Genomic DNA, 11,624 nt, shown 5'->3' with positions numbered 1-11,624 from the left:
ATCGATTATATTTCCTGCGCACAGGCTATGTGCTGATTAGTTACTACAATATTTACTACTAGTAGATCTTTGATTTAATCGGAAAAGACAACTCCTGATTCATATCTTGTAGGGATGCATGCTCTTCTTTGCCATGAAGATGGAGGGGTTGTTGAGACTGCCTGAGTTGCTGCCTCGATCCTTGCCGGGGATGGTATTGTTCATGGCTTGACGCTGAGGATTCCGTCGCCGGACCACCGTCACGCGCCGGCCATATTGCCACCAGATGCGAGAGATAGCCTCAACGCCTCGCCGCTGTTAGGATGCATCCCCGTTGCTTTCTTCTTGTGCTGTGTTTGGCCAAAACACTCTCGGGTACGAGCGTGCTGATAACGTGTTTGGAGTAAAAAGTAAAGAACGAGAGAGATCAATGAAAGGTGATTCATTAGTCTTTATTGATGATAGCAATGGGTATTTATACCCTGGCGGAAGTACATATTTTGCTTGGGAGTCAAGTAACTTGAAGTTACTTAAAGGCCAAGTTATTACATAGTTTCCTTGAGAGTCAAGGAAGTACATGGTTGCTTGAGGACTAAGTAACCTATCTAAAAATTAACTTAATCTTAATCAGCTTAATTAATAAGCAACTAATCTATTCTTAACAGTTCCATGGTTGCAATTTGCGGTTGATCCCCTTGTGTCTTCCCCAATGTATTTACGATCGAACACATCTACAGATTCACTAGAGTTGTATATACTTGTCTCAGAAAAGAAAGAAGCTAAAGTTGTATATACATGCATTCCAATAACGATACTGAAACAAAGTGCACACATAAAAACAAATTATGTTGAACCAGTGATTACATTCTAAACCAGAATTAATATATCAGAACTTTATATTACATGAAATATCTACATATATTTATAGAAAGGATATTAAAACCAGTGATACTAACGATCTAAACAAGTTTATTTGTGCCTAGAGTTCATCATGATCGTCGTCCTGAGTTGGTGCACCTCCGGACCTCTGGTACACCGCCGTAATGATGGGGTTGCACACGTCTTCCAGCTCCCGGAGCTTCTCGTCATAGTCCTCCTTGTCTGCCGCCTCCGCATTGTCGTCGAGCCACTCGTTCACCTCCCTCATTGCATCCTCGACCTTGTTCTTCTCATCCTTGTCCATGGCGTCGGCCATCTTGCCGTCGACGGTGTCCTTGATGCCATACACGTAAGACTCTAGCTTGTTCCTGGCGTCGACCCTTTCCTTGACCTTGAGATCCGCCTCGGCGAACTCCTCTGCCTCGCGCACCATCCGGTCGATGTCCTCCTGGCTATGCCGACGGCCCTCGTTGGTGATGGTGATCTTCTCCGACTTGCCGGTTCCCTTGTCCGCCGCCTTCACGTGCAGGATGCCATTGACGTCCACCTCGAAGGTCACCTCGATTTGGGGCGTGCCCCTCGGAGCCGGCGGGATCCCAGAGAGATCAAACTTGCCGAGGAGCCTGTTGTCCTTGGTCATGCTCCTCTCGCCCTCGTAGACCTTGATGGACACGGTGGTCTGCTTGTCCTGGTACGTGGTGAACACCTGTGTCTTCTTCGTCGGCACCACCGTGTTCCTCGGGATCAGCTTCGTCATGACGCCGCCGACCGTCTCCATGCCTAGTGTAAGCGGCGCGACGTCGATCAGGATCATGGTTTTGGTGTTCTCGTCGACGTGCCCGCTCACGATGCTGGCCTGCACGGCGGCGCCGTACGCGACGGCCTCGTCGGGGTTTACCCCCTTGTTGGGTTCCTTGCCGTTGAAGTAGTCCTTGAGGAGCTGCTGCACCTTGGGAATCCTGGTGCTGCCACCGACGAGCACGATCTCGTCGATGTCAGCCTTGTTGAGCCCGGCGTCAGCCATGGCCTTCTTCACGGGCACCATCGTCTTGCGGAAAAGGTCGTTGTTGAGCTCCTCGAACCGTGCCCTGGTGAGCGGCTCCGACAAGTCGACGCCGTCGAAGAGGGATTCGATCTCGACGCGCACCTGGTGCTGGTTGCTGAGCGCACGCTTGGCGCGCTCGCACTCGCGCCGCAGCTTGCCCAGGGCGCGCAGGTCACCGGTGATGTCCCGGGCATGCTTCCGCTTAATGAGCTTGATGAAGTAGTCCATGAGGCGCTGGTCGAAATCCTCACCGCCGAGGTGCGTGTCGCCGTTTGTGGCCAGGACCTCGAAGACGCCATTGTCGATGGAGAGCACGCTGACATCAAAGGTGCCGCCGCCGAGGTCGAAGACCAGGACGTTCTTCTCGGGCCCCTTCTCGTCGATGCCGTAGGCGATGGCGGCGGCGGTGGGCTCGTTGACGATTCGGATGACGTTGAGGCCGGCGATGACGCCGGCGTCCTTGGTGGCCTGTCGCTGCGCGTCGTTGAAGTAGGCCGGCACGGTGACGACGGCGTGCGTGACCTTCTCGCCGAGGTAGGCCTCGGCGGTCTCCTTCATCCTGGTAAGCACCATGGCGCTGACCTCCTCTGGGCTGAAGACCCGCACGTCGCCGTCCTTGACCTGCACCTGGATGTGCGGCTTGCCGTTGCGGTCGACGACGGAGTAGGGCAGCAGCTTGATGTCCCGCTGCACGACGGCGTCGGCGAAGTCGCGGCCGATGAGGCGCTTGGCGTCGTAGATGGTGCGCTCCGGGTTGGCGGCCGCCTGGTTCTTGGCGGCCTCGCCGATGAGCCGCTCGCCGCCGTCGGTGAAGGCGACCCAGGAGGGGGTGATCCGGTTGCCTTGGTCATTGGCGATGATCTCGACACGGCCGTTCCGGTAGACGCCGACGCAGGAGTAGGTGGTGCCGAGGTCGATGCCGATGACGGTGCCCGTGCTGCCGCCTTCCGCGGGCGCAGCGGCGGAACCAGCTGGGGTCGCGAGAAGGAGAAGCAACGCGGCGAGGAGCGTAGCGAGCATCCACGTCGACGCCACACGAGCCATTGTCGAGCGGAACTTGTTTTGCTTCGACGCCACACGTACGTATATTTATTGCGTGGGTGCGTGCTGCATCAGGAGGAACCGGAGGCGGTCTTCGATTCCAATTTAAACTTGGACGCGTCACGCTGGTAATCTCAGCCGTGAGTTCTGCCGATCTGACGGTTAACAAGATGCTGTGACGTGTCGATGCAAAGGCACACGTACGCATGTCGTTCCCGGCTCGATCGATGATACAAACGTGGATGTGTTTAGCTTTCGGTTTTTATTTGTCTATATGGGCCTTTCACGGCCTTCTATTAATTCATGTATTGGCCTCATGAAAGCTTTTTATTTGTTAAACCTCATGGACCGGGGAGCGCGTATTCAGCGTGTGATGGACTCGAACTTAACCAATAGAGCAACCTTCAAAAATGCTATATCGACGTAAGTAACTAACGTAAACTTACGTTCCTTACTTCCTTAAACAATCACCGCCCCCCTAATTTTCACGGGTAGGCCTGTGTTGTTTTTATCTTCCAACCAACTCATGCCCGATCATATTAAACGTAAGTTTACGTTAAAAACTTACGTAGATGTAGCAAAGCTCGAGCAACCTTATAGTACCGATCTATAGTACCGCGAGACGTTTATGGACAATTGCAGCCGCGCCGGTCCATAATTTAGAAGTTCACAAATAAAAAAGAAAGTTCATGATTTTTTTTTCCAAAAAGCAAAGGTTCAGGTATTATAAGAAGATCACGAAAATTGGAAAAAGTTCACTAATTCAAGAAAAAAAAAATCATATATTTGAAAAATGTTCACATAATTTGAGAAGGTCCACTATATTTTGAGAAATGTTCACGAGTTTGAAAAAAGTTTACGGACCAAAAAAGTTCATGAAAATTTTGAAAACAACCACCAAATTTAAAATAGTTCAAGAAAATTTTAAAAAGTTCATCAATTTTCAAAAAAAAATCGTCGGTTTTCAAAAAAAGTTGACTAAGTTGATAAAAAAATCATAGATTTGAAAAAGTTCACGGCATTTGAAAAGGTCCACTAGTTTTAGAAAAGTTCATGGATCAAAAAAGTTCATGAAAATTTTGAAAACGTTCACGAAATTTAAAATCGTTCAAGAAAATTGAAAAAAGTTCAGCAATTTTCATAAAATTTTTTGACAAAAAGTTCATAGTTTTTGATAAAAGTTCATCAAATTTTAAAAAGAATTCGACGATTTTGAAAAAAGTTCAGCAAATTTTAAAAAAACCTTCATAAAAATCTAGTTATTTTTTCATAGAATTATATAAAGGAAAAGGAACAGAAAAACAAAAAAGGCAAACGAAACAAGAAACGAGAAACAATAAACAAGAAACAATAAGGAAAGAACAAAACTGGAAAGAAGATGACGACGGAGGTGAAGGTGGTGTGGTGGTTGTCGCGTGTTGAGCGAAAGCACTGCGTCGCGCGGTCGGATCTTGCCGGACGCACTCAGTATTTACGTTTTTGCGAGTATTACACGGAGAACACACAAACAAGATTGCTAATTGGGCCCAACGTGCGGCGTTGTGGGCGCCCGTTTGCAAAATTGCACTATAACAAACGCGTTTGGCGCCAAATAAGATTTGCCCAAGGACCGCCGATGAGAATTTTAGAGCATCTCTTGCTGTTGCCATATGTCGTGACCAAGCGGGTCACTTCAAGGGAGCATTGGCCATTGTACTCCCATCCACCCTTGAAGTTGTGGCAGTTCGAAAGGCTCTATCGTGCGCTAAAGATCTCAACTTGAGCAAGATTCACATTGCATCACACTGCAAGGTTGTAGTAAAAGACCTCAAGCAAAAAGCTGTAACTATGGGGCCACACTACATGAAATCATAAACCATTGTACTTTTTTTTAATTCCTACACTATTGTTTATGAGTATAAGAGCTTGAATTTCGAGGCTCACAATCTAGCGAAGCATGTCTTTGTTGGAAACATGACCTAGAGACAATAATAAAATAATTATTATTATATTTCCTTTTTCAAGATAATCGTTTATTATCCATGCTAAAATTGTATTGATTGGAAACTCAAATGCATGTGTGGATACATAGACAACACACTGTCCCTAGTAAGCCTCTAATGGTCTAGCTCGTTGATCAAAGATGGTCAAGGTTTCGTGACCATAGGCATGAGTTGTCATTTGATAACGGGATCAAATCATTAGGAGAATGATGTGATGGAAAAGACCCAAACTATAAACGTAGCATATGATCGTGTTAGTTTACTGCTACTGTTTTCTGCAAGTCAAGTATCCGTTGCTATGACCATGAGATAATGCAACTCCCGGACACAAGCGAAATGCGTTGTGTGTACAAAACGTCACAATGTAACTAGGTGACTATAAATGTGCTCTACACGTATCTCCGAGGGTGTCTGTTGGGTTGACATGAATCGAGACTATTATTTGTCACTCCATATGACGGAGAGGTATCTCTGGCCCCACTTGGTAATACAACATCACAATGAGCTTGCAAGCAATGTGACTAAAGAGTTAGTTGATACGTCTCCAACGTATCTATAATTTTTTATTGTTCCATGCTATTATAGTATCTGTTTTGGATGTTTTATATGTATTAATAGGCTATTTTATATTATTTTTGGGACTAACCTATTAACCTAGAGCCTAGTGCCAGTTTCTATTTTTTCCATGTTTTTGAGTATTGCAGATAAGGAATATTAAACGAAGTCCAAACGGAATAAAATCTCCGAAATGATTTTTCTTGGACCAGAAGAAACCTGCCAGACTTGGAGAATGGGACAGGAGACCTGCCGGGAGACGACAAGCCTGCAGGACGCGCCCTAGGGGGGGTGCCCCTGGCTTGTGGGGCCCCTGCAGGCCTCCTAACCCTAATCTTCATCCTACAAATTCCCAAATATTCCCTCAATACCAGAACGACAACCAAAAAAATACTTTTCCGCCGCCGGGAGCCTGTGTTCCCGTGAGATCCAATCTGGGAGCCTCTTCCGGTGATGTGCGGGAGGGGGAATCGATCACGGAGAGCATCTACATCAACTCCATTGCCCTCTGATGATGTGTGGGTCTATTGCTAGTATCTAGATGGCTGCTTCTCTCTCTCTTTGTTCTTCAATACCATGTTCTTCATGATCTTCATGAAGATCTATCCGATGTAATACTCTTTTGCGGTGTGTTTGTCGAGATACTATGAATTGTGGGTTTATCTTGAGATCATCTATGAATATTATTTGAATCTTCTCTGAATTCTTATATGCATGATTTCATATCTTAGCAAGTCTCTTCGAGTTATTGGTTTGGTTTGGCCAAGTAGATTGGTAATTCTTGCAATGGGAGAAGTTTTGGAAATATGCCCTAGAGGCAATAATAAAATAGTTATTATTGTATTTTCTGTTACAAGATAATCGTTTATTATCCATGCTATAATTGTATTGAATGAAAACATAGATACATGTGTGGATACATAGACAAAACAATGTCCCTAGCAAGCCTCTAGTTGGCTAGCCAGTTGATCAAGGATAGTCAAGGTTTTCTGACTATGTGCAAGTGTTGTCACTTGATAACTGGATCACATCATTAGGAGAATCATGTGATGGACTAGACCCAAACTATGTACGTAGCATATTGCTCGTGTCATTTTATTGCTATCGTTTTCGGCGTGTCAAGTATTTATTCCTATGACCATGAGATCATATAACTCACTGACACCGGAGGAATACCTTGTGTGTATCAAACTTTGCAACGTAACTGGGTGACTATAAAGGTGCTCTACATGTATCTTCGAAGGTGTCCGTTGAGTTAGTATGGATCAAGACTGGGATTTGTCACTCCGTATGACGGAAAGGTATCTCGGAGCCCACTCGGTAATACAACATCACACACAAGCCTTGAAAGCAATGTGACTAAGTGTAAGTCACATGATCTTGTATTACGGAAGGAGTAAAGAGACTTGCCGGTAACGAGATTGAAATAGGTATGCGGATACCGACGAACGAATCTCGGGCAAGTAACATACCGAACGCCAAAGGGAATGACATAAGGGATTATATGAATCCTTGACACTGAGGTTCAACCGATAAGATCTTCGGAGAATATGTAGGATCCAATATGGGCATCTAGGTCCTGCAATTGGATATTGACCGAGGGGTGTCTCGGGTCATGTCTGCACAGTTCTCGAACCCGCAGGGTCTGCACACTTAAGGTTCGATGATGTTTTGGTATAGTTGAGTTATATGTCTGGTTACAGAATGTTGTTCGGAGTCCCAGATGAGATCACGGATGTCACGAGGGTTTCCGGAATGGTCCAGAAACGAAGATTGATATATAGGATGGTTTTCATTTGGCCACCGAAAAGTTTCGGGCAATTCCGGAAGCGTACCGGGAGTGACGAATGGGTTCCGGGTGTTTACCGGGAGGGGCCCCATCCGGGAGAGAGCCCATGGACCTAGGGTGGCGCACCTAGTCCTCAATGGAATGGTGGAGTCAGCCCAAGAGGGCTATGGCGCCACAAGCAAAAACACCAAAGGAAAGAAGAAGAAAAAGGAAAGAGGAAGGTGGGAAGGAAGAGGAGGACTCCTCCTTCCCAAACCGAATTGGAGGAGGAGTCCTCCTCCACCCTTGCGACCGACGCACCCTTGGGGCCCTTGTGCCCCAAGGCTATCCCCTCCCCTCCTCCTATATATATTGGTGGTTTAGGGCTTTTTGAGACACAACTTTGCCACGTGCAACTCTAGCCTATTCCACATAGTTTTGCCTCTAGATCGGATTTCTGCGGAGCTCGGGCGGAGCCCTGCAGGAGTAGATCATCACCACCACCGGAGCACCGTCACACTACCGGAGAACTCATCTAATTCTCCGTCTTTCTTGCTGGATCAAGAAGGCCGAGATCATCGTCGAGCTGTACGTGTGCTGAACGCGGAGGTGCCGTCTGTTCGGTGCTAGATCGGAACGGATCATGGGACGATGGTGATTTGAATCACGAAGCTGTACCACTACATCAACCACATTTCTTAACGCTTCCCGCTTAGCGATCTACAAGGGTACGTAGATCTAATCTCCTCTCGTAGATGGACATCACCATGATAGGTCTTCGTGTGCGTAGGATTTTTTTCCCATGCAACGTTCCCCAACAGTGGCATCATGAGCTAGGCTCATGTGTAGATGTTACCTCGAGTAGAACACAAAAGGTTTTGTGGACGGTTATGTTCGATTTACTGCCCTCCTTACTCTTTTCTCTATTCGGCGGTATTGCTGGATTGAAGCGGTCCGGACCGTCATAATTCGTACGCTTACGAGAGACTGGTTTCATCGACTGACATGCAACCTCGTTGCATAAAGATGACTGGCGGGTGTCGGTTTCTTCAACTTTAGTTGAATTGGTTTTGACCGAGGCGGTCCTTGGAGAGAGGTTAAATAGCTATTTGCACATCTTCGTTGTGGTTTTTGCGTAAGTAAGATGCGATCATCCTAGATACCCATAGTAGTCACATAAAACATGCAACGACAAATTAGAGGACGTCTAACTTGTTTTTGCAGGGTATGCTTGTGATATGATATGGCCAATGACGTTATGTGATATATTGGATGTATGAGATGATCATGTTGTAATAGTTAATATCGACTTGCACGTCGATGTTACGTCAATCGGCACGAGCCATAGTGTGACAGCCCGAGATCGACGCTCCAGAAGATTCCCCTTTTATTCCGTTTTTGTCGCGTGATTATTTTTATTTGTCGCTTCATCATTGCATCATGCACATCATCCGCATTGCATCAGCACTCCGTTGCCGCCAGTTTTCAAAAGTTGCATCCGTTATTAGTTGTCGGTTCTCGTCGTTGCCCGTTCTGAGCCCGACCACACTCGCACGCGCCCGCGGCATCGTCAAAATCTTGCTTTTAAAAGTGTGTATAAAACTTCCTCTGATTCGGTTGAAACTTGACGTGCGGTCTTATTTAATTGTAGGTAGGCCGCGTGCCAAATTTCGTCTCAATTGGAGTCCGTCTGGTACCCGAATGGTCGGCCATAGCGGCACCGTATTCGGTCTATCGTCGGACGTTTTCCAGTATTTTAAAACTCGTTGCCGGGTCGCCCGTCTTTCCCTCTCGTCTTCGGCTAGCCACTCTACACAGCCACTTAGCCGTCCCCGCGTGTGAAACCGTTCGATTCCGATCGCGCGGTTGAAACCGGGGCGAAATTCTGCTAAACCTAGCCCCTTCCCTATTTAAACAGCTCTCCCCTTTCATTTTTTGCCTCTCTCTCTTCCTCGAAACCCGTGCCCACCTAACCCTAGCCGCCACCCCAGCTCCCCTCTCTCTCCTCCCAGCGCCGCCGGCCCGCCAGGCCCGCAGCAGGCCCGCCCAGAGCCCGGATCCGCGCCGCCGCCTGATCGCCCAGTTTCCCCGCCGCCCCGAGTTGAGCGCCGTTGCCGCGCCGCCTTGCGCCGCCCTAGGCCGACCGCCGCGCCTCCTCTCTAGAACCGGTACCCGAGGCCAGATCTGCCGCCGCCCCCTCGGATCCCGCCGCCATGGCCCACGCCTTCCCCGTCGCCGTCGGAGCTCGTCGCCGGCCCTTCCGCCGCCGGGAACGAGACCCCGAGGCCGGATCCGCCCGGAGCCGCCGACCCGCACCCCAACCGCCGTGGCCTGCGCCCCGCGCCGGCCGGCCGGAGGTGCGCCGCCTCCATGCCTCGCCTCGCGTCCTGATCGGGAACGGGGAGGCCTCCCGCTCGCCAGCGCTCGTGGGCCGCCGGTTGCCCAGCGCAGTGGGCCTCGCCAACCCGAGCCGCCCGCATTGGCCGCGACCCAGCTCCACCATCCGCCTCCTCTCCAGGCCGGCCCAAGGCCTAAGGTGAGCCTCTATTCCCCGCCCCCAGCGTAGTTTAGTTAAGTTGCGCGCACCCCTGTTTTGGCCCAATAGCAGATAAGGCCCGGTAGTAATTGTTTTAGGTTTTTCCGATTTATCAATTTCAGGAATTAGGATATATTTTGAAACGCGTGTAGCTTCTAAACCATGCATCGGATCGGAATGTTTTAAATATGAAACTTGTGTAGTTTTTTGCGTAGATTCATAATTTGCAACTTGCATGCATGTTTGAAGTGATTCGACTTTCCATATGCCTAGTTTTGCGTGATGTCCTAATATGTTAATTACCCCGTATTTATTTCCGTGCGTGTACGGATTGCTCAAATCCCGTAGTTTAAATGCTCATGTTTTTAGGGACCTTTTGCCATGTATTCTAGGGTAATTGTTTGTATTTTTTTGCATGTAGGATTCCGTCGCTAGTTTGCTATATCATGTTTAAGACATATTCTCGCATATTCGTGTGGCGTTATTTTTATTTTGCAACCCCACATGTTATATATGTCTTCGGGGTAGAAATATCTATAGAATTTAACTGTGCATTTTGTTTTAGCTTTTGAGCAAGTTAATGCGCGTTTTATTTTGCCATGTTGCCCTTTTGTTTATTTTGTGGGATTTAATCTGTGCATGATATGAATGAGTTGTCAACTAGAGATATGCCCTTGGATGTGTGTGCTAGCCCTTGGTAATTTTTGTTGCAATAGAAATCCATGTTTAGGTGTTGGTTGCTTGTTGTCAACATGCTATAAAATAATGCTGATTTGGAGATGCTGAAATATTTCTAAGTCTGAAAACTGTTACATTTTGTTGTTGTCTTTCCATGAGTTTATCTGGTGATGTGTAACTCTTTTGAGGTTGGTGCAATGGAGTTAGTTGTGGCCCTTAAGATTCTATAGCATGCTGTAAATTTTCATGCCATTTGGATCCCTGTAGATTATAGTTTTGCTGCTGTCAATATGCCTTCAGATCGAAAACTGCACTGTCTAAAACTGATATTTCACTAAGTCTGAAACTGTGTGTGGGATGCCATTTTGTGAGTTCTTTTCCTAGTGATCCATGCTTCCATGCTAAATGTTATTAGTAGTATGTTGTAGTGCTTCTTGCCCTCTATTGCCTCATGCCTTGTTTGAGCCTTTTGGATTTGTATAGCTAGTTGTTCGAGAGCATAGAAAATGCTATGTGGCTGATTTTGGCAGATTGTAGTGATTTCTTGTTTAGCTCGTAGTTGTTGAACCGTTGCTCCGTTTTGATCGTGTCCTACATGAAACTTGCTTAGAATCTCGTGTAGTTTCATATTATCTTGCTGGTTGTATGTTTTAAAATGCTTGTGACTGTCGTTGCACACATATTGCATTCATGCCATCATATCTTGCGGTGTTCGTATCTTTTGAACCGTAGCTCCGTTGGAGATGTTCTTTATGTGTAAATTGTTTGTAACGACGCGTAGAATCATGTGAACCTATTTATTTTGCTGTTTAAAAAATATTAAAACATGTTAGTTCAGATCTGGACAGAATTATAAATTAACATATGAGGTCATCTCGGAGATGCTATATGTCATTTCCGACCTCATTTAAAATGCTTAGATAGGGGGATTAATTACGCTTCATCTCTTGCCATATTTAACCACATTTAATATTGCCGTGTACCTAATCGGGATAGAACTAAATAATTCATATGTGGAGTTTCGTCAATATGCAACTCGTTGTATATTGAACTTCACTTAATGTGTAGTGGTTGATTGTTGTGAATTGACATGCCATGTCTTGCATATATCCAACCGTTCATGCATCGTGTGTGTTGTGCATCATGTGGTGTATATCATGT

At 46.8% G+C, this 11,624-nt stretch overlaps 1 protein-coding gene across 1 annotated transcript; it reads right to left on the bottom strand.

Annotated features, from left to right (window-relative positions):
* Positions 1-870: 870 nt before the first annotated feature.
* On the bottom strand, positions 871-2,956 carry LOC123411330 (heat shock 70 kDa protein BIP5-like). Its single transcript, XM_045104263.1, has one exon. It carries the CDS (start codon positions 2,945-2,947, stop codon positions 959-961), a length of 1,989 nt encoding a protein of 662 aa, XP_044960198.1. The 5' UTR covers positions 2,948-2,956; the 3' UTR covers positions 871-958.
* Between the last annotated feature and the right edge of the window lie 8,668 nt (positions 2,957-11,624).

The sequence above is a fragment of the Hordeum vulgare genome, chromosome 7H (assembly GCF_904849725.1).
Source record: "Hordeum vulgare subsp. vulgare chromosome 7H, MorexV3_pseudomolecules_assembly, whole genome shotgun sequence".
Lineage (NCBI taxonomy): Eukaryota > Viridiplantae > Streptophyta > Magnoliopsida > Poales > Poaceae > Hordeum > Hordeum vulgare.
The sequence above is the reverse complement of the archived record's forward strand: the minus strand, read 5'-3'. Positions and strand labels throughout refer to the sequence as shown.

Bases quoted from the DNA above. Each gene is read 5' to 3' on its own strand.
- LOC123411330 (XM_045104263.1), bottom strand. From the start codon at position 2,947: ATGGCTCGTGTGGCGTCGACGTGGATGCTCGCTACGCTCCTCGCCGCG.